Below are 26,115 nucleotides of genomic sequence, written 5' to 3'. Positions count from 1 at the left end.
CAAGTATAAGCATTAGACTGTATTAGTGATTTAGCTATCATAATAGCACAATGGTCTATCATGTGATGGCTAGTGCACTAAACATTTATTGTGGATTAGCCAGGAAAAATGTGCAAGCTGTCTTGCAGACAGACCAGGGAAGGTGACTGTTACTCCTTTTACTGGGTCTGTCCTGGAAGGGGCGTGTGTGAAGTGAAGAAATTTGTGATCACAGCAGAGAAAGGCAAAATCATTTATGTCTGATTTTTTTTTTAATTAAAAATGGAAAATGTTTCACTAGCAGTGGTTAGCAAAATAAGTAACGGTTGACCTATTCTTTTGAAAAGGAATACTTGAGCATGAGCAGCATGTGATAATTTAGATGCATGTTTTGGGGAGCCATTTTAATATCTCCTCTGAAAACAGTGGCTATATACAGAATTTTTTATTACATTCCCAAATAACAGGTTTCTTTGGCCTGATTCTGTTTAAATTCTTTTGCCTACTTGAAGTGTAAAAAAAAAAAAAAAGCTTCATCCATGTGAATATTGAAATACTGCTAGATACAAACTGAGTTTTGTCTGATGTTTCGAAGTGTTTTCCCATCTCATAAACATGTCATTTTGCCATAGGAAGACGAAGATAATAGGCAGAAGTCTCCCGTTCCTTTTTGGTTTGTAAGACCAGGCTTTAGATCCTTTGATCCTCCCCTCTTTCTCTGTGACCTCTGCTAGCATCTTAAAATTACACATTCCAGATTACACCTCCACAATTTTCTGTCCTGGGATGGTGAAAGGATTTGCGTATTATGATAATAATGTAAAGGATCCTTTTGGAGCCTAGTTAGTACGGCTAATTTGAAACTACAACAAAAAATGTAATTTCCAAACCAAATTACAATATTCATAAAGTATTGAACAGATACTTAACTAATTTCTAATCGCTCTTGTATTCTTGAGTATCTTGCATTGGCCTTTTTTTAGGCCTGCCTGCTTGCTGCCATTTAATTTGTCCTTAGCTGTGTGCAGTGGATTAGCATTTCATCAGAGTGGATTAAGATTGAGCTGACACTGAAGCTTTCTTTTTTATTTTTACATGCACGTGTGTGGGGATGAGCGGATACGTGCATGTTTTGTTATCTCACTGCCAGTTCCTGGTGGGTGCTGGTACAGACTGGAGCCCTGGGTGTGCAAGGAAGGAGACAACTGAAAAGTGTGTTTAAAAACCAACATGGGTAAAAAAAAAAAATATCATTCCCCCGGGAGAAATTGCATTGAGGTTGCTGGCTGGGTCGGTACGGGAGATTTCATCGGGCTAAAATGATGTCACATGGAGCAAGGGCTTTAGTGGTTTTATTTAGCTCCTAATCCCCACACACTGCTCGGCCAGTTGTCCATGTGCACGCCGTCCCCAGCGGCAGAGGATAAAGCATCTGGGCTGAGTGCAGCCGCCCTCTTCTGCGGCTGCACGGCGCAGGAAGGGTCTCTCCCTCCACCGACCTGGAGCGAGAGCGGGTGGCAGCAGCTTCTGCATGTTTTGCCTACTAAGGTTGCGAAGAATTAATAATTCAGGCAACACTTTGAAAGGCAAAACCGCCGGTCAGTGGTTTCTGAAGTCCCAGGGGGGCTCAGGCGAGCGCGGTCTGGTTTTGATGAGCGCTGGAGAAGTGCTGAGAAGGAAGGCACCTCCTCTTCTCCGTTTCGGCGGGAGCAAGTGGCCTTGCAGCGATGCCCATCCCCAGCAAGCACCCCAACATCGGCCGCTCGCAGAGCTGGGACGCTGCCGGCTGGTACGAAGGCAACTGGGAGAGCGAGAACGCCTTTGAGTACCAAAGGCTGCCAGGCCGGCGGAGCTCCCTGACCTACGGCAGCGAGGGCGGCTGGTATGAGCCGCCTCGAGCGAACAATATCATCTTGCAGGGCGGCGCGGAGCTGAAGCAAGAGGCGTACCCATACCAGGATGCCACCTTCGCCCCAGGGCCCCTCAGGAAAGGCTCTGTCCCTGACTTCACCTACTGCGACCGGCAGGCAGCCATGGCAGGCCGGGGCTCCCTGCCACCCCAGGATTACTACAGCGACCCGTCCCTGTCGGCTAGGTCGCCCAAGGACCCCCGCAGCTACCGCGACCAGGCGGTGAGCAGGCCACTGGCGAGCTACGGGGCGCCCGGCAGCCGGCTGTCCTGGGACCAGGCCTCGGGGCGCCCGCCCGCCCCACCGGAGGCCGCCCGCCTCTACAGGGACACCAAGCTGGCCCTGGACGGGCAGCGGATGCGTGGCAGAGATGTCCCCCCAGCCTGGTATGGCGCGGAGCCCTCTGGCCCACGGTACGCGGCGGAGCCGCCTGCCTTCCCTGGCAGGCAGGCCTACGGTGACGGGGCAGAGCGGCCCCCCCGAGCCAGGGGCGGGCAGGCAGGCTGTCCCCACCTGCCTGGTGGTGGACCCCACCAGCAGTGCCGGCAGCAGCTACGGGCAGGGCAGGGAGAGTGCTGGTGCCAAGGGCCCCTACGACAGCTACGAGGCAGCAGTGGCGACGCCTTCCCACCCGCCAGTTCCTCCCGCCTTCCCCGGGACGGAGGGGAAGAGAAGCTTCGACCCCGAGTTCGTGGCGCTGCTGCGTGCGGAGGGCGTCTCAGAGAGCACCTTTGCCGCCCTGCTGCAGCAGGGCTTTGACTCCCCGAACCTGCTGGCCATGATGGAGGAGAACGACATCAAGTCTGTGGCTCCAAACCTGGGGCAAGCCCGCGTGCTCTCCCGTATCGCCCACAACTACAAGACAGAAATGCAGCTGCAGAGGCAGGAGCGGAGGAGCGGGGCCCTGCGCCTCAGGACCCGCTCCAACAGCTTCAGCCACCGCAGTGAGCTGCCGGGAGACTATGGGGCACCCCTCACCTCGGGGCCTGCTGTGGATGGCCCTGGTGCCCCGCAGCCCCCGCCTCCGTTGCAACCACTCTCCCCAAGAGTGGGGGAGATACACCGCCGGCCATCTAGCGCCCCGACCCAGCACTTGCTGGAGACCACCACCTACCCTGCCTCCGCGGGGGCTCCTCAGGGGCCGCACTTCCTCCCCAGTTCTGGATACAGCACCCCCTTGCCTTGCAACGTGCACCCGCGTCCGGCCTCTGCCTACTCTGCTCCAGCCAGCGTGCCCATGACCACGGCCAACCCTCACGCCAGCCCTAAAACGGCTTACCCCACCACCTACACCGTGCCCATGGAGCTGATGAAGAGGGAGCGGACAGCAGCAGCGTCACCAGCGCCCAGCCCGCACGGTAGCCCACAGCTCCTCCGTCGGCCGGCAGCGCCGGGGGACAGCAGCCTGGCACCCACCGGACCTGCTTTCCCTGCCCAGCTCTCCCCGTACCCGAAGCTCAGCAGGCGCACGGGGCCCCCTGTCATCGTCTCCACCATGGCATCGCCTGAACCAAGTAATTTCCAAAGGGTCTTAGCCCATAGGGTAGTTTAGAACCACCTTGTTGTTGCTTCCTTTACCCCCTCAAAAAAACACAGTCAAATAATACAGAGTTTCATGCGTAAAGATTAGACTATTTTCTATGTAGAAAAGGAGGTGAAGGGGATTTCTTTGCAGGGCCATGCCGGCTGCACAGAGTTAAAGATGCTGTTTCTCGCTCTACAGTTAAATTCCAAATATTTTACTTGTTTAGCCAACTTCAGTTAAAAGTGAGCAGTATCTCGGATAATGCTTCCAGGGTTAATCTTGCCATTCCTGTTGTTTGTAGAGAACAGGAGATTAGATACTGCGCTGGCTGAGCAATTAGGACTACAGGGTTTGCTGCAGATTGACTTTTTACCGCTGTTATCAGGCGCAAATGTGTTCCTCCAAGGAAATGGTTAGCATTGTTTTGACTAAATTCATCAGATAGCTAATGGTGTTATTCGAGAATCGACTTACCTTTGGCCATTACCTTAGTCTTTTCTTCGTATTATTAATTTGCTGTTTTATCAGGCATACAAAATAAAACCCTTGATTTCCTTCTAGAGATGCCTGTAAGTGAAGTGATATAGCTGTTAAAGTAATAGGTCTGTGCTTAAAACTAAAAGCCTGTCATTAAGCACTAGAACAATAAAAATGAATGGTGGCTCCCAGTCTTCCCTCCCTTCCCCTTCTAGAAGCGCTCAGACCCTGGGCTGCTGAGATGTAAAGCTGGATAAGCTGAGCAGGCTCCGCTCCTCCGCTTTGGAGATGTACATTGATGATAACGCTCTGAGCCTGACAGAAGCTAACCCAAAACCCACACTGCTAAGTACGAGGAAATTTGGCAAATCCATTCATTTGTGGCTTGACTTGCTTGAAAAATGTTGAAAGAAATCCCTTGAAATGTTTTTCCTGGTAGTGACTCTTTGAGCAGGGAATTTGCTCCCTGTGCAGTTCAGCTGAACTCCCATGCACACAAGTCTCAAACAATGCGCCGTACCAGCATGCACGCACAAAGCTTAAATAAAAGGATACCATTTATAGGCATAGAGACAGTGCCAAACTGGTGATGCCGTTCCACAGGAATCTAAATAAAGAACGATTTTGTGAGTGGAAATGATAAAGTTGTCAAAATGTAGACGCTTGGCACACCCCTTTCCCCAGTTTACCATAATTACACAGCTAGGAAGTAGATGCTGTTTCTTTCAGGCTTGTGCGTCCTTTATGTAGCTGGTGTAATGTATTGATTTCTAAAAAATGCTTAAATATTAGGCAACACATTCTGTGTTGACATGGATCAGACACAAAAGCAGTACATCCAGGCAGTATTTTTAAATAAACAATTGCCCAAAGCCTGAAAAAAAGACAAACTGGCATAATGCGAGGAACACAAATATGTTCATTTATTTGCAGTACGTCTGACTGAGGCAGTCGGTACTGATGCAGGGAAAGCCCTGGGGCAAGGGACCACCAGAGCACATGCATTGGGAGAGACCTCCTCCACCACAAGGAACGGACCCCTTCTTCCACATCTCATATATAAACTGCAAACCCTATTCTCTAAAAATCTAGATATTATCCCTTCCCTTTAAAAGAATTACTGGTACGCAACAAGAGGAAGCCGGCAGTGTTTCTGTGCTGCTGAGTTCTTTCTCTCTACTGAACCCCTGAACCCTTTTTTTTTTTTTTTTTTTTGCCTACGACCAGCTCATTTGCATGGGGATGACATTTGTTGCTCCAGTAATTTCATCTGATAATGGCCAGCTTGCAAAGCGGATCTGAAAACATATTCCTTAATTATGTGTTGCTAAGCAACGAGAGGGTTTGGCCATAATCACAGAAAGATTATCTTCTCATTGAAGTCCCTGAAAGGTTTAGCTGAAGTAGGACCTGTAAAATTGTCTTCATTTTGATTTATTTCCCCTTTTATTTTCCAAATAGCCTGAGAGGTTTTCTTCCTGTTAAACTATATTTTAAAAGTAGAAGCCAAGGTAAGACACATGGCAAATGGAAGGATACGGATTAGAAATGGAAGGCGTGGCGGTTTGTGGATGTTTGAGCTGTGTTGAGAAATTGCTCTTTAAGGAACACCATTGCTAAGGAGTGTTCACACTTACATGCAAGGTGACAAGCGAATATTACAAATATGTTAAGATGTTTCTAAAACATTGAGTGGGTGACAGAAACTTGACTAAATGCAGGAAAATTGTATTTGCCAGCAAGAAGAGACAAGATGCATTTTTAGGAGCAACAGACCTCTTAGCTGTTGCTTTGGTTGTAGATACGTGAGACACAAGGTGAAAGCAAGTTCAGTATTAAGGTCTGTCTCTAAATGGCTGCAAATAATTTCTGTTGGTATAGGTTAATCTCTTCTCAGTTAGCAGAGGGTTATAAAACATGTATTTCAGTCTGGTGATGTTTTGGAGCTTCTTATATGGATAGGAGTTTAAAACGGATCATTTTGGTTATTTTTAAAGTCTCGTTGGACTATGTATTGTAGTCTTTCTACAGTGAGTTGTTTCTAGATACCTGATTTGTGATTTTGTGCTGAGCTTTGACACTCCATGTGGATTCTGCACAGCTACTGTGTACTTTGGAGTCTGGGCAGAGGGCTCACGGGAGGAAGGCGTCTTCTACTGCCTGGTATTTCTGATGGCAGGGACAGCGTCCTGGCCAGAAATATAGGCACACACCACATGCTTACGGGCCACTCACTCCAGTACGGTTCGATAAGGGAAAATGATCAGTGAGATTTATTGCTGCAACTTCTTTGCATTTCATAAAATAATTATTAAGAAGTTGTTGGATAAATTGCCCTTCCTGAGAATTGCAGAGTTGTATGAAGAGAAGATGGTGAATGAGCACCTGAAATCTGTCACTGTGGTGGTAGAGTGAGGGGGTATAGGTGCAGAGAGCGGTGTCTCTGGAGCTGAGCCGGTGTCCTGTCCTGGGAACTCCCCAACCGCAGCTCTGGCAAAGCTGCTTCTCTCTGAGTCATCAAGAGCTTGTCGGCGAAGCTGGCAGGAACGGCTTCCCCAGGGAGAAACATGCGCGGAGCTGGCTGCTCCTGCAGCCTTGCCATCCGTGGTATCACAGGTAGTGAATGCACCAAACCATCTCAGTGGCAAGCAGGAAAAAAACCCTGCAATGTCTGAGTGACAAAGCTATGTCAGCTGGCAGACTGCTGCCAGAGCCGGTTTGTGGCCAGCCTTCTGCTGGAGAGGGTGGTAATGCAGGAAATAAACAGTGTAGGTCAGCAAAGCTGGCAAGGGCAAACCGTGTCTAATGGTCACTGATCAGATTACTGGAGCTCCTCCTCCAAAATGCTGCATCTTCAAATTATTGTGTTTACTAGTATTTTTATTAGAGTACTTGATTTATATTTTTTTTAGCCACTGTTTGAGTCTTAAACCTGTTGGCTGATAATGTATTATTGTAGCTAGCCTAGACTTGTCCCGACCGAGTGGTCTGTCCAGATTTCTGTTTCTGATGATGGACTTAGGGGGAGCTCTGATGAGGAATGGGTGATCGCAAATATGTCTCTTGGATGGTTTTTGAAACTCTAGTTTACATGTGAAGATACAAAAGCTTGGTCACAAGAGGGGAGATGCTTCCCACAGGGATGAGGAGCAGGGCTGCCCCGTACAAGTCAGGTAGGTATCGTAAGGAAGAAGGAGCAAAATGAGCTTCTCCTGAGCAGGGAAAGCCAGGCTGAGGCTAGCTGCCTTCCTGAGACAAGTAGTTCCCTCCATTGTAAAGGGGACTCATCTCTTTTATCAGCTTAGAGCCCAGCTAGAAATGCCTTTCACTGTGATTAGCTCAGCTCAGATTATACTGTTTAACACTTGGTTGTGATTCTTTTTATTGGCATTTGCTGCCCTGTGACAGATAAAAATTGTGTTAACCACTCATCAGTTGCAGGTTGAAGCTCTGCATGTTGGCAGCCCACAAAGAGGAGAGGGCATAGTCAGGAGCAAGAGCCTTGATGGTTGTTCAGGGATGGTTAAACATTGTTTTAAGAGTACTGCATTGAAATTGTCGTAGCTTTCTATGGGCAGAGAGTTTAGTGGTGGTACTTCATACACAATATAAGTTTCATGAGCATTTGTTGATGTTGGTTTCTTGTCTGCCCAATGTACCGTATAGCAGACAGTTCAGAGATCAACTTCAGGTTTTCTTCACTGTGTTTTCTGTACAGGCTGTAGCATGTAATCACAATGTATACATGTAAGGCAGCTCAATTAACAATCCTGAGGGAAACAGCACCAAAAGAAGCTCTCTGTACTGAATAAATCTGATTTAATTTGTACATTGACCTGACAGACCATAGCAAGTCCTTGGAGTCATTCCCAGCTAGTGTGTTACTCAAGGTAAAGTGAAGTTTTCACTGCATTTGCTGGCAAAATTACTGACTAATGGTTTTAAAGGGAATTGTAACTTCCATACAAAAATACTGTTTGAAATAAGCAGACATGTCTGGCTAGTGTCTGCTGTCCTGATGGTCACAGCATTGTTCTCAAGACATTAATATCTGACGAGGGTACTAGCTGGAAATATGCGCAGAGAGTTTGGGAAGGCCTTTGAAAGGCACACAAGGACTCTCACTAACCTCAGTTGGGCAGATGAGTGTGCAGATGTGTGCTGTATGTGGATCTCAAAATTGAAGTTATCAGAACTGCTCACATTAGTAGGGTAAGTGGCTGAGGAACAGAGCGTGCGAGACCTGCTTTAAACTACCTTGATAAGCTATTGACTATCTTGGCCAATATGCGCACACGATTCACTGATTGCAGAGAATACACTTTTAAAACACTTTTTTAAAGGTTGAAATACACTTTTTATAATGGTTTTATCAAAAGCAATATAAAGTGTCAAACTCATTCCAGTTGCAATTCATTGACTTTAGTGCCATGGCAATAAAAATGAATCTGGTCTGTCAGAGGAGATGTCAGATGCACATGTGTTGTCATCTTCAATTTACACTTTCCTTTTACCTGGTGTCTGTAGTTCTCTATCATTGTTAGGACTTTTCTTATATCCAGATCATTCCCTGGCTATATTTGCTGACGTTTTTTTAGCTTTCTCATAAGTAGTTTCCATAGCTACAAACTTAGTGTTCATAGAGGGAAAAATTTTTAAAGGTTTCTTATCATTATTGTATTAAACATTTTTTTTAATTTCTTCTCCTTGTCCTTCTCATAGCATTACACTGCAGATGAGTTTAATGAAAATGCTACACAACTGAATTGTCTGTTATTTTTATAAGGAAAGTAGGTGCTGAGCTGAATCCTTAAAAAACAGACCAACACCGTTAAGCAACTGATGTAGAATAACTGTTGCAGACATAGGACATATATTAGTAAGGTTTATGTATAGCAACTGGCAGATGAGCTTTTGACTTTTACACCTAAATAACACCCGATGTTAGCATTCCACTGGCTTTCGGTAAAGAAAGCTAATTTTTAATCTTTTCTGTCTACTGTTTCTAGTGTTTTGTTAAAGATGAAATGTTACTTCTGGAGGTTCGATTCCCATGTGTTATTTTCCCAGTATTTAGTTTCACCTCTCCAGTAGAGGCGTGCTGGGCAGCCATGCCCTGCTGCAGTGCAACCGGTGCATCCTTAGGAAGGGTTTGGGCAGGGGTGCTTTTGGCAGCACGGTGGGACCCTCGCCCTCTGACTAGAGCAGCTTTGTTTAAACAGGAGGTTTCTGAGTCCTGTGCCTGGCCGGTGTGACCGCCAGCGCTGTGGCCGGGAGCCTTGCCTTCTGTACTCGCAATCCAATTACCTGCTCCAGAGCAGATGGAGCGGATTAGTGCCCGGCTTCCCTTCCTCCACCCTCTCTCCCAGTGCAAAGGGTGTCGAGGCCAACAATTGGCTTAAACATGGGTCCCATGGCACAGCGTAGCATGGCACTAGCCCTGCCTGTGCCGGGCCACCCTGTGCCCTTGCTGGGTGGAAGGCTTTCCAGCTACAAGGCTGCTGCAGTTCATTTCCCTGCTGCGATGGCTCCAGGTCTCAGGGAGTTCGGAAGACCTTGACTTTTAACCCTGTTTGCCAGGCATAAATTTCCTTTTTTTGTTATTAAGAAGCATCTGCAGAGCCCACAGACAGATGTATGAGAATGTGCTCAGTGTTTGAACAGCTGGTGCCATCGCTGCCAGCCATAGGGTCAGTGGTGGAGGCTTGTGGTTCCTTCCCTCCTGTGAGCACCCCACCAAGCCATGGGAGCACCCCCGGCCTGGGGGGGTGCATCTCAACCACCAGATGTGGGGTGGTCAAGGGAAATGGCCTCTTGCCGTATGTTGCACATGGAAGCAGAGGCAGCCAAGGAGGGGCTGGGAGAAGAGTGGGAGTACAGTACTCTTCCTGCAGTTCCCAAAAGCACTATAGTCCCTGGGAGGAGGGTGGTTTAGGCTCTGTAATCTGAGAGATAAGCAGGTTGTTGTGGTAAGAAGGAAACCAGCAGGGCTTACCTGAGTGGTTGAAGCCAGTGGAGATCCTTGGTAAATACTGATATGAACAACCAAGATGGCATTGTCATGTTTTATTTATATATGAAGATACACATACACATGAAAATGGGGAGAAAAACTCTCAAAAATACAATCAGTGTATCAGTTCTTATCCATTTGGGTCAGTACTTTTGCGGAGACTTCATTGTTTGCAAGTAGTGACTTGTTTTGGTTATCAAGCAATTTATTATTTCCTAGGTTGTCATACTGACTTAGCAAGTAAAAAAGCAGACAGGACTTTGCTTAGACAGCAAACACAACAATAAGAAATAATCTAGGATATACTTTTGGTGAAAAAAGCCAGAAAAAGAAGATCAAAACTGGGGTCCCATTGAAACATTTGGGATGTATTTTCCAGATGTGAGGGTGGTGTCTGCGGGTGGGTTACCTCCACACCAAAGCCATAGGTGGTGGGATACAAGAACTGGATGAAGCCCCCTTATCTTCCTTGCTGGTCTTCTTAACCCCAGCGTGTTTTCTGACGCTTGTTCTAACACTGCAAATCCCTGAGCAGTTTCAGGCTGCCTCCTACACATTCCTTTACTGACCCTACAGATTATCAGCCTTTTTTTTTATGATGGGCCAGTTTCGTATTGGAGCCTCTCACTGTTACCTACAGAGTGAAAAAACCCAGGAATGGAAATGTCACACACAGTTAGTTGTTGTGTTCTCTGCCTTCCTCTGAATGGTTTATTATAAAGTTTTAAATTAATATTCAAAAAGCGCAGTAGTTTATGCAACTGCATGTATTTTGCTCTGTCAGTGAAAGTAATCTTGATTAGTATGTATTATGAAAGATAAAAGAAAGTATTCAGTGTGGACAGCAGGGTGCCTGTCAGTACCTAGACCGTCCTGTTGGGACACTGAAGTAATCAGGAAAGCCGAAAGCTACAGCTTTAGTTATCCCAGCTAGCCAGCAGTTGCAATTCCTATCGATTGCAAGCTTTCCCTGTCTTGGAATTCTCACTCATGTTGAGTGGACCTGCATTGGAGTGGAATTTGTTATCTTACCAGCTGAAACATTTGGCTTAAGAATCTTAAATTCCCATTTCATTCTTGTTTGCAGCAGTTGTGGTTCTGTTTCATCCGCAGTCAGGGCTAAAAGGTCCAGAAACCAGAATTCCTATACCACTCCCAATGACTACACTATAATGCAATGCAGAGCAACTCTGCGTTGGGAGTTTTCCCCTTATGGTTCATATTTATTCAGCAGGGGCAGGTGTCCTCTGTATTTGCCATTCATCCTAAAAGCTCAGGATCCAGAGGAGCAGCGTGACATCTCCCATGCCATGCTCCAGCCAGAGGGCAAGCCAGGGTATCATCTCACTGGTGTATGATAAATAAGATACAGAGATCTCTGTTGTGGGCTAGCAGCCACGTGCTTTGGCTCATCAGCGCTTTTTTACTCCAGTTTTCTGTTTCTGAAGCTTGCATGAGAAAGGCCAACAAAGTTACTATTGCTAATTTTTGGAGAACATCTTTCTGGACAAGTTAGGGTAGTAATGAAGATTTGCTTCCATCTGAAAAATGGTAGTTTTGTCATTGATTTCAATAGAAGGCGGCTTTTACCCTCTCCTGCAAAAGGAACCAGCTCCACATAACTTACTTTTATTGCATTTTTTTAAATTAGATCTACAAAACCAATGGTTTCTTAAGCAAGAGAAGCTGTAAATTCCATGCATTGAATGCCTGTGCGTTATTAAAAATAATAGGTTATATTTGTCAAATGGATAATGAGTAGGTTTCTTTCTCTGTTTTTCAGTCTTTTAATGAGTACAGGAAATGTTTGCTATTTATTTGCTTTCAGATTTTACCAAGAAGCTCTGGAGATAATTGTCAAATTTCGAAGTGTGTATCAATATTTCATGAAGTGCTGTTTTTCCTCTGTATGTTCACGGGTTAGGTCATTAGCACTGGGAGTGTTATTAACAGTCTGAAGCAAGGCATAAAAAGGGATTCCACTGAACACTTGCAAGTTTGCAATTGAAAATTTCTGAAACAAAATTCTGATAGAGGGGTTTATGGGTAAAATAAATATCAGTAATGTTGGTCGGTTTCAGGTGTTGCATGTTAAATCTGTTAGACCATTTCTTGCTTAATCTCTGTTCCTGTGGTTTGTGGGCCTGATCTGGACGACACCGAGGCGTGTGTGCGTGCGTGTGTGTGTGCGTGCGTGCGTGTGTGTGTTTGGCCGCACGCCCAGCACTTGGTACAAATTCGGGTGTGCCTTACAGAGATAGGATATCCATCCACGTCATGCTTTGGAAAAGAATTAATTCCACCTTTCTTATTACCAGCAAATTAAGTTCTGTTGAATTATTAAAGTTCAAATTGCTTTTAAATGTAGTACTGATCGGCACTGATGTTGACTATTCAGTTTTCGGTTATTTTTGCATGGTCAGCCTGACTTCGAGGTGCAGGACTGGCAGTGTGTTAAGAACTATTGTTCTGGTTTGGACATTTGCCATTTAAAAGTGGTTTAGTTCTGCGTATGGTTGAATGCTTCAATGTTCTTCATTTCTGATATTTCAGTTTTACATGAAATCATATTTCTGTTCCCGTGCTGATTATGCCACATTCTTGGTTTGCTCAGCCTAAAACTGCAATGTGTCGGGCTGGCCTTTGCTCCTATTAATGTGCTAGTCCAGCCAGCTCACTGTGATGCTCTCAAGAAAAAAATAACTCAGAAAATGAAAATGATTCATAGATACAGTGCCACTGTGCTCTGCTGTAGAGAGGGCACTGTACAAAAATAATTTATAAACTTTTGTGGCTTTTTGACCATTATAAATGGCTGGGTTGCCATACATGCTTCACTAGGCACAGCTTAGTGGTATCTGTGCAAAGAGGAAAAACAGACTTCAAACTTGATTGAACTATGTGAAGTCTGGAGCATTAGTGTGGAAATCTAAAAGTGTACAGATAGCTGGAAGGTGGCTGGAAAGAGCATCCAGGTCTCCTGAAACAGAAGTAGTGCTTTGGAGTTAGAAGTCATTAAAGCAGAAAGGGGAAAAAACTGAGGCTTTTGCATCACTGAGAATGAAGGAGAGGATTTCTAGCTGGAAGTGAGTGGGATATCATGGGATAGTCCTCGACTCTCCTGGAGAAGAGGACTCCAGGTGAGGGGATGGGACATGCTGCAGCAGCAGGAGGTGGGACACACTGTGATGGCAGAAAAGTGTAGCTGGATTTGCAAGACCCACAGAACGGGAGGCACAGAAGGAGCTTACTTGGCTGCTCAACCACAAAAGCATGAATAATGGGCAAGGACCAGTGGCTCTTCCCTGCAGAAGGAGGGATGAGGTCCCGTGGGAAGGGCAGAGCTGGCTGTTTTACAGAGGGGTTTGAAGAACATCCTCAGAAGTGGCAGAAGATGTCAGAACTGGCATATCTGTCAGTATGCATTTTGGGATAATTTTAAGATTAGTGGCACTGTGGAATACAGTAAAGCAGGGGAGGTCACCTGTAAAAGCTAATGGCAACACGAATCATGGTAGCAGTTGAGGAAGAGAAAGAGAAATGGCAATTATGTCATATTGACGTGACAAGAGTGTGTGAAGATAATGAATTTGGCCATGGCTCAGTATTAGAAGTTCCACACTGTAGACAGGTATCTCTCAGGGGGGAAGGTAGTGCTTTGTAAGTAAATAGCACCTTGTAAAGGATGTGCAGCTGTGAGACATTCATAAGAGAAATCCAGAGCAGATCCATTTGAGTGTCTTGTTCTTCTAAGGTGGCACATGGAAAAGAGGGAGTTTGGCAAGTGGGTAGTAAGTATGATTTGTAACATGTGCTTAGTTCTGCAACTGATTTTTTTCTGTCTTGGTAGTTGTTTCATAGTAGTAGGTGAGCTTTGTCCTAGGAAATGCCAAGGGAAGTCCCATCCTACTGTGGCTTCTGTCCTCAGAATGGCAGTGGGACTGCGTGAGCAGAGGCTGGAGACAGCACGTAGCTATGGTGTTATGTCCTTAGTAGGGGTGGCATTGGAGAGAAGAATGGTGCTGAGAAAAGCAAACAGGACCATTTGATACCCATCCACGTGCATTTGTGTGCAACTGGCAGGTGGGCTGAGACATGGAAAGGGATAGGATCAGCGGAGAGGGAGACTGGTCTTTCACAGTCGTGAAGGAGGCAAGCACGTCGGCAGAGACATATGGAAAGCAGATCTCACAGAAGGTTTGGGAGAAACAACATTGGCTCCTACAAGGCTTGGTGCTCGAGAGGTTTTGCACAGCGCAGATTCATGTTATGCAACCGGTTACGGCATGGGAAGTTGCAGAGCACTTAGTGAGAGCCAAAGGAGATGCTCCACCATTCTCCCAGGGGGGAAGTGAGCTGCTTTTGCTCCAGGAAGGAAAAGGCGTCAGGTGCCAGTAAGGAAGAGTGCTGCTTTAACTCCTTCTGAAAAGCCTCTCACACTCTTCCCAGAGCCCTCAGGCTCCATAGCAGCAGCTGGAATCGAGAAGATAAGCAGTTTGCAATGCAATTCCTGTCTTGCTTTTGGTGGTTTTATGGTTCAGCCATGGATTGCCTGCACCAGGTGCCAAGGGTATATGATTCCTCTCTGCAATGCCCCCTGTCATGGGGAGAATCTGGCCATGCTTTGCATACCAGGACAGTTTCCTGCGGAATCTCCAACTTCCTTTACTCCCCCTCTGGGAAGTTATTAGACATGTTGAGTTAATGTGCCTCTTACCTATTTGGTTGATTAATCTGTTCATAAGGCACGTAGTGAAAGCACCGCAGTACTGAACAAGAAGTACGTACCAAAAAATGCTGGACAGACAGCCCAGGCAGCAGCCAGGTTGCGAGCACTGCTGAGCATGGGCAGGGCTGGAAACTGCCCAGCAGAGTCAAAGGGAGCAGCTTGTCTTCAGTGCAAGCATATCTGGAGGAGTGGGAGAGGAAGACAGAAGGTAGGAGGGCAGAAGAAAGGGGAGAATACTGGAATCGGCAGCCTAAGCCAAAATGCTGCAGTGGGACAGACAGTGCCCTAAAGGTAGCCAGTTTCTAGGAAAGTATTCCAGGCTTGGTAAGAACACTGCTGGTAACATTCACAGAATGTTTGTGTTTCAGATTTTTTGTATACTTCTCTCAAGCTGGTGTGGTTACGTGCTTTGTTTGTTTCTCTTTAGCTTCTACCCTCCATGCTGTTAGAAATACTCTGACTCAAGTCCATCCAAATACAGCAGTGCCGTGTTTGGTAAGTGGGTTGTGAGCCCTTGGGGTCTGAGCAATGATTTTCAATCAGAATTTGGCAAAACAGCAAGTTAAAATTGCTTTTTTAAAAAATTGATTCCCAGATCCAAGATTTCACTCCACATCGTTTAAGATTAATTTTCTCGTAAACAGAGTGTTTAACCTGTGCTTTGCTGCTTTATATCAAGCCATGCGAAGGTCCTGGGTGTCAGCCGTAAGGTAATTTTGCAGGTCTCCCGGGGTGATTGCCATGGTCCTGCTGCAGAGGTGTTTGGGGCAGCGACCCTCCAAGGAGCTGCACCTCTCCCTGGCCAGTTTGGGATGATTGTTTTTCATCTCCTGCATGCAAGGGGATTGCAAGGGTGTTCTCTGAGATTTTCTTTTTGGATCCACACTCCAAAAACTCAGCCTTCCTGCTGCCATTGCTCTCCAGTCACCTGTCTGCAGACCGCAGCCGTGCTCCTCAGCCTCCCTTAAATCAGACACCCACATTTCATTTCATTCTGGCAGCTGACTTGCAGCAGAAAAACACAAACACCCTGTCCTCAGTCACACGGGGTGGCAGCCCGCCATGGCAAGGAGCATGCGCAGCCCTGGGAGGCCACAGCTTCGTGTTCAATTACAGTAAGAGCATCTCAAGTGCACCGCTGGAAACAGTCCACAAACTGTGTTTATCCTTGGCCAGTCTTGTGCTTAGGAGAGGCATCAGTATGTTGGTTTTCTGCTGCAGCCAAGTGTTTTCCTCTTCTGCCTTGCTGGTCTCCCCAAACACGGCACAGCTGCCTCCTCCCCAGGAGTGCTGTTCTGGCCCCGGCCATTTGAATTTCCATAGCGGGATGCTCAATCATCTCAGCATGACAGGTGTCAGCTTCTTTCTGATCGCAGGTGTCAGGTGCTCGTCGGTTTGACAGACCTGCATGCAGCCAGCACCGGGCAAAGCTGCAGTTTGTTTGCCTGCGGTGTGTCTACCTGTAGTTTTCTTCACTTTTTGGTACAGTTACCCATCTCTGTCGGCATGTACTCCTTGCTCGCTTGAGAGATGTGCATGATCCGAACTGTCCGTCCTTAGGGAGTTTGTTGTGTTTTCAGGATGGGATCTGGTCCGCTGTTTAAAAAAGTACACAGCCTTCCCGGTTAGTGTTTTCCATTTGCTACGTGACTCGCTAGTTCTCCTGCAACAGCACGCGGGCTCTCCACCAGGACAGCCGGGCAAGCCCAGCCAGCGTGCGAGCACTGAGGTGTGGGTGTCTCAAGCTTCTTCACAGTTGGTCGCACAGCGCTGGATGTCTCTGTACTCAGCACCAGAGCAGGGCAGAGGGATAAGACCACCACTGCCACTGTATCGCCAGGGATTCCTGGACGCTGCTGAAGCTGGGTTGACTGATACTCTGAGAACAGGTCAGTAGTCTCATGGACCGTGTTGTGTGGTAGCAGCTCATGATATGAAATGCTTAGCTGCAGTAGGAATGTCCAGGGGATAGAGTGACAGCTCGTCAAAACTAGACAGCAGTTCTGTATTTGACATCTTGAGGTCAAAAACTGTCAGTTCCTTGATATTTTTATGGTGTCTTAAATTGCCTGGAGAGTGTTTTGAGCCTTGTCAAAATGAATCAATTAAGGCCAAGTCATTCACAATCTTGTACTGCTCTGATTCAGCAGCAGGACCATGCTTGATTTTCAGCCTAATAATTACAAGTGGTTTGGAGGATCGGGGGGGCTGATAGAGCCGCTTTCTGTTTCCCTCGGAGCTGCATGTGCTACACTTTTTACTTGCTCTTTGCCTTGGCTGTCTGTAGCATTGTTTTCCTCCTCCTGAGAAACACAGCCAACTTTCTAATTAAGGAAACCACTCCGCAGCCGTTGTGGCTGTTCATTGAGTTCTTTCTCCACACCAAAGTTTCCAGCTCCCCAAAAGATTTGAAGTCACTTCTTAATACAGCTGAAGGAAGATAGGAGCTTTGGCTTGGGGCAAGATCTTCCTTTAACTCTGTTAAGAAGCAGGCATGCTGCACCGAGCATCGCTGTGTGCAGCATATTCACTTCGTAAGCGCTTCAAATTCACCTCTGGCTATGACAAATAGTGCTGAGGTTATTTTTCTATTGGATTCTTGTATGAAAAAAAAATAGTTATGAGAAATAAGTATCACTTTGTGCTGGGCTTTACTGCTTACTGGGCTTTGAGCCTGAAAGGATTTAGAAGTCATCATGCTCTAAGGGAAAGTTGTACTAAGAGGAGGTGGGGGTTGCTCCAGCCAGCTGTTGTGATTGGGAAGAGGCTTGTCCTGACCAATGGAAAGGAGACCGGGGCTGAGACAGAGAGGCAGCCAGCACTGATGCAGCTACACCCAGTGAGATTAAGACCAAATTAGAAACTCAGCTTGCAGGGGTTTATCATTTCCTTTATATTGTGATATTAATAAATGCAAATATTTTTTATCTTAGTTGTTATCCTCTCCTCTATCTTCTGTTAATGGGCGTTGTCCTAAGTTCAGGCTGCACTGGTAACTGTATGAAGAGGATGGAGACATATTCACATGAGTTATTGTGCCATGCAAAAAGTACCTGGGTGTGCGAGGAAAGAATATGGGCACTTCTTCATGTCTGCGTGCCAGCTCCTCTTGTCAGCCTTGAGTTGGACGAGATTCCTTAAGACAATGCCATCCTAATGCATCACAGTTCAGGGCTTTTGATATTTCACAGCAAAGCACAGTAACGTTTTTTCTCATTTCATTTCTGAAGTACACAAAATTTGGAACATATGCACCGCATCAGGATTAATTGCTCTTGCCAGTCAACCCAGAGGAACAGCTCAGACCAGGCCTGGTCACTCATCCAGTAGGAACTCTTACTGTCTGCTACTCTACCTTTGCGACCCTAGCAACATCAGCACCTTCTGCTTTTCAGAACTGTTGTAGTTTAAAAATAAACTGCAAAGACCTGGCCATTCCCACCTGGTTGCTGTGGTGCTTTACAACTTTTTGAGAAAATTTGTTTAAATACTCTCAGAGCATCCTTGTGCTGCTAAAACTGGGTGCATGGAGGGATGGTGATGGGAGCGTACAACATGGTGGAGGATTTGTTCAGAGCCTGCTCTGCACCATGAGTCCAGGATGGACCGGGAAGCCGGGGCAGGAGGGTGCACGCAGCACATTTACACATCGTGTAGGAGCTGCACTGCGTGGCCAGCACGAGGGAATACACCCCGCCTCTGCCTGGCTGCACGGCTCCAGGGAAGGGTGAGCAGCCAGGAGCTGCCCAATTTGCACCCTTTGCCCAGGACTCCTGCACAACTGGGCTTCGCTGTGGAGGGCCATGGTGGCCTGGTGCTCAGCAGGGACTGGACTTTCCATCCCAGTAGATCTGCTTTCCATCCCAGATAGGTTGCATACGGAAGGGAGCTCTCTACTAGCCAAAATAAAGAGACGCAGCAATCTGCCAGAGCTGGTTAAAGCATGTAGTCTGTTACAGGCAGAACGGAATACAATTTGCGGTAGAGGCTACAAAATACATTTGCAAGGCATCTGAGCCTGGTGCTAAGACATTCTTTCTTTCAACGTTGTTGTTGCCAATAGCTTCTCTTGTGCTCAGACCAAAACTATTTTGGGTGGAACATTTGCTCCCTACTTTCTAGCAAGCCTGGTCACAGGAATGAAGAATGGATTCTTTTCACTGGCCGCAGCTGGTTTGAATGATCCCCACACTGAACCCATTGACTCCAGGCACTCCTCATGTGAATCGCAAGGAAGTAGCAACTGATTTTTTGTTCATGTGCCTGACAGGCCGAAACAGCAAAGCTGTCTGAAGTTGACTGAATGCTTGAATCCAGGCACATGCCAGGGAGGAGTCCTGGTGCATGCTCTGTACCTAATGCTGGCAGCAAGTGTGATTCACCAGCTCAGTGCAAAGTAAGGAGGCAGGAGAGGGTGAGACGTGTTTCTGTTGTGGGTGTCTGTGCAATGTCCTCTCCAACGCTTCCTGCAGGGCCCCTGGAGAGCACAGCAGCATGGCTGAGTTTGGTACAGAAGATCCATCACGCTCATTCAATGAGAGCTTGAAGAGAAGTCCTTCAAGAATTGTGACCTTTGCATTACATACAAACAAAAAAAATACCTTGAAGCCCATCCATGTCAATTGGCTAGACCTTGAACAAGGCATTGAGAGGGATCTGCACCTCTCTCAAGGTCTGCTTCTTGCAAGGAGCAACAAAATAGCTCGTTTAGAAAACTCTTCTTGTAGGTGATCTCTCTGTTGAGAGCAACTTCCAACAAGTTTCTACAGAAGAATCACCTTCCATTTTCCTTCTGAAGGAAGAGGATTTCAGGGAAACAAATGGGCCCAGCATTTGTGTGCTTGCAGAAGGAGGACAACAGGTCAGGGATGGTGACCCATTTGTTGAGCTGAGAACCAGGGAGACACTTGGCAAAACTCTTGCTGAAAGTAATGCTACTAAATGGAAAGGGGCTTGGGGATAATTACGAAGCCACCTCTGTATTCTGAAGTACGCTTAAGAAATTCAACTGGCCATGTGTTACGGATTTTTCACCAATACTGGATTTTTCTTTGTACTATCAAAGGTATTAATTAGAGTAATAGATTACACGGAGTACTGTACATTTTATCTCTCGGGTATTTGTGGAATGAACCATGAAAACACAGACATATTTGTGTGTGAAATAATTGTAAAATGCTTGTTTAGCTGGGTTTCTTGATGAGTACCATGTCTTATTTCACCTCTTGGCCATGTAGCCTGCACCTCTTGATTCCAGCGGGGTGATGTCGTGCCAGTGGCAGCTAATGTGCGAGGGGCTTTGGGATCCCCTAGGACAAAGGCACAGTGTAATGCTGTTGCTGCAGGAGCCGCCTTTTTCAAGATCCCAGGGAGTTTTCTCAGCACACTCTGTTTGTTTGATACAGATTTTGTAATCTGTATAATGTGATCAAATCTATAAACATGTAGACAGGGGTACGATGCATCAGCATCCGTCTTTGCCAACTGCTTTCTACTGCAAGGCAGGAGTTTTTGTCAGCTTTCTGAAACTTTGGTACAAGACTCACCCTTTCCCCCCCTCCCCTACCTCCTTCCCGAGAAAGAAATGAAATCTGATCGGTTCACTTTGCCATACCTCACTCTTCTGGTGGATTTGTGGCACAATTTCAGAACTAAAAAAATCAATTAATTGAGAATAACCATAGGGTATATAACTACAGCTCTTAGGTTGATAGGTGATGAGTTTTATTGAACCAATAAAATACAGAAAACCATTAGAGGAAAACGGCTTATGGCAGTGGTATCGTTCAGTGTGATTTACAGTTTTATAACTGTAGGCAAATTTGAAATATTTTTCACTACCTTCAGTATACATTATTAGATAAACCTATAGCCTGTGCTTACCTACATCAGCACTGACTTTCTTCTCTGTGATAGTGAAGAGGCATAAAAATGAAGACATTTTCAGCCCATTACAGTTTAACATGGTTTCAAGAGCAGTCAGTTTCTCTACAGTTTGGATTTTATTTGTCTCTTAATGTGCTCAGGATGTCGGTAGGAAATGCCTCCCAGCAGCCGCAGGAGTTTCAGTGTAGCTGTCTTTTGCATGCACAAGAAAATAAGACACCTTAAGAATGAAGATTATTGAGCAAAATACCACCTGATGAAAAAGAGAGAGAAAATACAGATCCTTGCCGGGCGTGCTTTATTCCAGCGTCCTGATCATCCTCCTTTAGCTCTTGTTGCATTGCTGAGGTTGCTCCCATGAGAAAAGACGTTCATCAGAGCTGGGGAGGGCAAGGACAGGGCTGCCCTGTGCTTCAGCGAGGTTCTTCGTGTGACCAAATGAGTGGAGTGAACTTCAGGGGCTACTGGGAGCTGGAACAAGCCAGGGCTGCAGTGCTACAGCCCCTTCCCAAGGCGGTGGGGGAGTAGGAAGTGCTCCAGGGTGACGGTCAGAGACCTCTGCGGGGCCCCACGTGGTCAGGGGAGAGGTGGGTGTTGAACTGCCATAGCACACAAATAGCTCATCATTCTTGGAATCGAAAAATATGAATCTGCCAGTGTGTTATCTAGATTAATGAAGATGAAATGTGCTGTATAAATACATCAGAAGTATGAACGTGCTGTTATCCCTTGGGCTGCTCTGGCTCACAAGGAGAAAAGGTTGATTTGTATTTGTAGATGATTTTGCTTGCTCTGCCAATGTTCATTTTTGTTTTAGTACGCAACCCAGGGAGCATGTATTTCTTTTGCTCAAAGATGTAGCAGATTAGCAAAGATTTTTTCTTGATTATCATAGCTGAAATAGCTTTGTTTTTAGATAAATTTTTCATCTGTCATTACTTGTGAGGGTTAGTGATACTATTTTAAACACTGGTGATAAATTATGGAGGTTGTAAGCTCTATTATTCAAGGAACTGTGCAATATTTGGACATTGAATGTGGTTTCCATAAACCAGAAGGTGCTTGTGTGCAGCTGACCAGGCTGAGTGTCCTCCAGCTGGTGCAGGAAAGGTGGAGATGAAGCAGCTACAAGGGTAGGATTTGCAAAACAATGAGAGTTTAACCTAGCCTTGACTTGAGCCCACCCTGGGTGCGCAGGAAAAAACCCATGCAGAAACCCTCAGCAGGGTGGTTGTCACTCATGCCGACAGATGTGGTGTCTCAGGGTGAATAGGTACTTCTGGTATCAGTAAGTTAGTGATGGTGTTTGGTAGGCATTGCTTGTTCCACCAAATTAAAGATGTGAGTTGTGTGGCTGTGAATTATCGCTAATAAGAAGAGAACATTTTCAGGGTCAGGGATGAGAAAAAAGATTAGGTGTGCTCCCTTGCCTGTTTGTGGTGCGTGCTGCTCATCCAGGGCCCAAGACGAGCCTGGCTGGAAAGCTCCGGAGGGGTTTGTTTCAGCCTCCAACAGCCTTGAGAGGACAAGGAGAATGAGGTGGAGTGGCCGGAGGCGCCACAGCTTCCACCCTGGGTCCTTACTTAGAGCTTCCTTCCACTGTCGCAAAAGAAACCACATCTCAAACATTATTTGAGATCTTCTTAGAAGTTTTGGGTTGTTCCAGCCACGTTCGGGTCCAAAGGCTGTTGAGGTGGTGATGTATCAGGAGGAGGTGTGTGGAGGCTGGGCTGAGGTCCCTGGCACTGCCCGCAGGTGGGTGCATGCCTCCCCTAGACCTGCAGGCAGTGTTTTGCAGGAAGGCAGGGATGCTAGCAGCCAGGAAAAGCCTGATAAAGGGGGAGAATAGAGAACCTGAAAGTTAATCATTAAACTTTTTCTGTTACCTTTAGTCAGCCAGAAAATTGAAGCTAGGTGAGGTTTGCAGGGAGACGTAATATCTTTTATTAGACCAACTTGTATAGTTAGAAAAACACATGTGCTTTGGGGACCACACGCTTTTCTTCAGGTCTCCACAATTGCACATTACATTAAAAATAAAATTCATTTAATTTTCAAAGGGTTTAATGGATATTTGCAAGAACTGAATTTAAAAGCAACTCACAAAAAATACCTCATTTGGTTTAATTTGGTTTGGACATTTTAGGAAAGATTTAATATCCATGAATCAATTGCAGAAGACTTTTTTTTTCCTGACTTGAAGTTTAGTAGTAGAGACCTGACATCTGTATACATGGCGTCAAAATTTCTGCATGCAGTCTCCAAAGCTTGTTCTTTTGTGCACCTGAGAAGTCTGTCTTAAGTGTATATACATGCTCTTACTTCTTTCTGAAATACCCTTTTACAATTTCAAGATGCTGTTAGCATAAGGCTCTACAAAGGTGCAAAGTCAGAAGGTTTAAAAAGAGTGAGTTTAAAATAGAGTTCTCTCTCCTGACCACCACTTTTTTCCCTCAGTCTAAAAAAAAAATATGATAAAATGATAATATTTTAAGATTTGGGAGTTTGTTACTAATCGCTGTATTGCTATTAATCGGTGTAGTTTCTGTGTTACAGGAGATAAGATGCTATTGTTAATAATATTTTCAGTAGAGGTCTTGGTTCACCCTGATCTCACGAAATTTTCAGCTTACAATCCCATTCTCTGTTGAGTGTTTCTTTTTTCTTTTTAGAGTGCTTTTTTATCTTTTTATTTTTCATAACCTTCTATGTTGTCCGGTACACCAATTTAAAATTCCCTCAATCCAGCTTAGTCTCAGCTGTATTAATGCATGGCTTGAGGGCACAAATAGCTAAAAAGGGCTGTATTGTGTGGCATCTCTAAAATCTTTTTTCAGAGAAGTTGGATAAAGACATTGAGGTTTCTTGGGGGTGGTCATGGGTTGGTTTTTTTGTTGTTTTTTTTTTTTTTTTTTACAGCTGAGTGAGGCAGCCTTGCAGGTGTCTCAGAGAGAAGACATCAGGGTGGCAGATGCTGCCAGGCCCCACATCACCCCATTTCTGTTGAACTCTCCAGGAGAGTATGCTCCTCTGGGAAGGTGGCTGCAAGCACAATGTGGGATCCTTCTTCATTTTACTGATGTATCTGGGGAGACAGCTTTACAACAATATTAAAAATAATAAAAGGTTTTAGTTAAGGAATGTGGGTTGAAGCAGGAGTGAGTTTCTTTTCAATACTTTCCCTAGGACATTACATACCGAGCTCTGTCTTCTTAATGCAGTCACAGCCAGTCAATCCTGCCTGAGGTAGAACCAGTCTTTTCCAAGATGTAGTAAAAAAACCCAGCAAATACTGGGGTTCTGTATTCAGCTTCAGAAAGTATAAGCGAAGGGGCAGGTCGGAGCCAGCTGGTTGTGCCCCCAGCGCTGCCGTTGCCTGCAGGGCCATGCCCCGGCAGAGCGGCTGGGCTGCAGGCAGGGCTGCGGGGCTGGGGTGCCCAGGGGACGATGCTCCCAGGTGAGCTGCTTCGCTTACTTACTCTCTGTAGCTGGGAGGACCCACAAGGTAGCCTCCCTCTGTAAACTGTTCCTCTGAAGGATAAAAAAATCAGTTCTCATTTGGCTGTGCTGTGTGGTGCAATCCTCTTCTTCATCTCCCATGGCAGTGCACCTTCTTGGCTGGCAAATAATTAATAATGCACCTCGAGGGGATGTCAGCCCAGTCCAAGGAAGCGCTTCTGTTAAGGACAGCACACGCTGAAATACATGCTAAGCTGAAATATGCGCTTGAGGGTTGACCTCAACCGTGGTGGGTTTCCTGGTGTCTCAGTGAGTTCCCTGGGTGAGAGCAGAAGGGCCAGGAGCTGGGGTACTCGGGAATGAGCACCCTGCCCTTGGGGAGCATGCCGGGGGACCTGCCGCCCGGGCTGGGGACATGCCTGCAGCTGCAGAAGTAGCAGAGAACAGACTTTGTTTGTTAATCCTCGGAGAGCTGGTGGGTTTTGGTGGTCGCTGCTGAGCCCAAAGTTTTGTTTGCTGTGTTTTTACGTTTCTAGGCTGCTTTATATATCAACAGGAATTCAACGTGTGCCTTTTTTTTTTCTTTTTTTTAGTGTTACTGTGATAAAATCCTACGATACGCTTGTAAAGCATTCATTGTAAAAGTAAATCAACTTTAATAGCAAGTAGGTTGTAGTTAAGTGCTTTTGAGTGTGAGTATTTAGGGTTTTTTTTCTCGCTTAGTTATGATCCTGTGCTACAGGGAAGTGAGAGTGTTTATCTTAGGGAAATGAGTGGGATTTGCAGGCATTCAGCACCTCCCAGGACCTTCCAGGGTTATCCCCTTGCTCATATATTTCCATTTTGCCATCCTTTCTGCACTAAGCAGAATTGGTCTCAAATTCCTCAGAGTGATGGGAGAGTACGGGGGGGGCTCCGGGTACAGGCTGGGATGGGGAAAGAAATGGAAAAAAAGAGACATAAAAAACTAGGACAAAAAAAAAAGCGAGAGCCTTGTACTGGCTGTGAATGTGCTGCAGAAAAGCTGGAAATGTGGTGGTGGTTGGGCTTCCTTTCCACGCAGAAGTTTCCTTCGTTTGATCTTCACTGTGAAAGAGGGCTGGGGATCTGAGAATGGGGACGTGGCCAGGAGCAGCAATAGGAAGGGAGAAAGTTATCTAAGGTCCAAAGCCCTCAGCAGAAACGTTACACATCGTAGGTTGAACAGTGGCTTTTTCGGTCTCCAGAAGGGATGACCTTGCAATGGGGTCGCTGAACAGACGGTTCCAGCTGGGCTTGTGCACTTGGCAAACGCCCAGGAGCTATTTTAATAGGTCTTACAAGGGATGAGGCCTTGGCAAGACCTGGGGGTTATGGAGTGAGCTCTCAGTCTTTTTTCCTTTGGTAGCTAGCAAGCGTCACTCAAGCTATGGAAAAGCCCCCGGGAGCTGTGTGGCTCACAGAGCTCAGGGACAACCCACATCCTTCTCTTTCCGCTGGTGCACGTCACTGCAAATGGCATCACTCACTGCTTGTGGCTTGAAGGTTTTGCACTTTTTATCGCTTTCAGTGAAGGCACTGGAGGTGTCCAGGTGGATTTTAATATTGGATCCATCCTTCACCCAGGCCAGGGCCTTGGGTGCTCCCTGGGTGGTCACAGCTCCTGCTGCAGCCCGCAGCCGATCCCGCAGCATTTGTAGGAGTGGAGGCAGCTGCCAGCCCTTTTGGGCGCTTTGCACTTGGCCAGAGGTTGGTTTGAGGAGGGTTTTAAAGTCGAGCTGGGCTCTGACTGAAGGCTCCCACATTGCCCTTGTGGAAAGAGCGTTAGGTAAAGCCTGGGTTGGATCTTTGGTGGGTTGATATCCCTTCTTACTGTGAACAAATGACTTGAGATGACAGCAGGTGGATGTGGAGATGAGGATTTATCTTTCAAAAGGCTGCCCAGGCTCCTGCCCCAGCAAAGCCCTGTCTCTCTAGCTTGCTCATCTGGGCAGTAGGAGCATCAGTTACAGGGACCACTGTAAGCCAACAGTGAATGGCAACCACTGTCCTCCCCAGCACAGAAGCTCCTGATGCCATCTTGACCTTCTCCTGAGATCTACAGAAAACCTCCAGCAGCAAAGCAGAGCAGCATGTAGAAAGCCCTATGTATATCTTG

The 26,115-nt window shown here is 46.3% G+C and overlaps 1 protein-coding gene across 1 annotated transcript in view; it reads left to right on the top strand.

The window, feature by feature from the left end:
* Positions 1-1,386: 1,386 nt before the first annotated feature.
* The window catches only part of CTBP2 (C-terminal binding protein 2), a 47,248-nt gene continuing 22,519 nt past the window's right edge, over positions 1,387-26,115 (top strand). Inside the window, 2 exon segments of the mRNA XM_005439232.3 lie at positions 1,387-2,363; positions 2,365-3,403. Coding sequence (XP_005439289.2) covers positions 1,707-2,363; positions 2,365-3,403 — 1,696 coding nt within the window. The 5' untranslated portion in view covers positions 1,387-1,706.

This window comes from Falco cherrug, chromosome 9 (genome assembly GCF_023634085.1).
Source record: "Falco cherrug isolate bFalChe1 chromosome 9, bFalChe1.pri, whole genome shotgun sequence".
NCBI lineage: Eukaryota > Metazoa > Chordata > Aves > Falconiformes > Falconidae > Falco > Falco cherrug.
The sequence above is the reverse complement of the archived record's forward strand: the minus strand, read 5'-3'. Positions and strand labels throughout refer to the sequence as shown.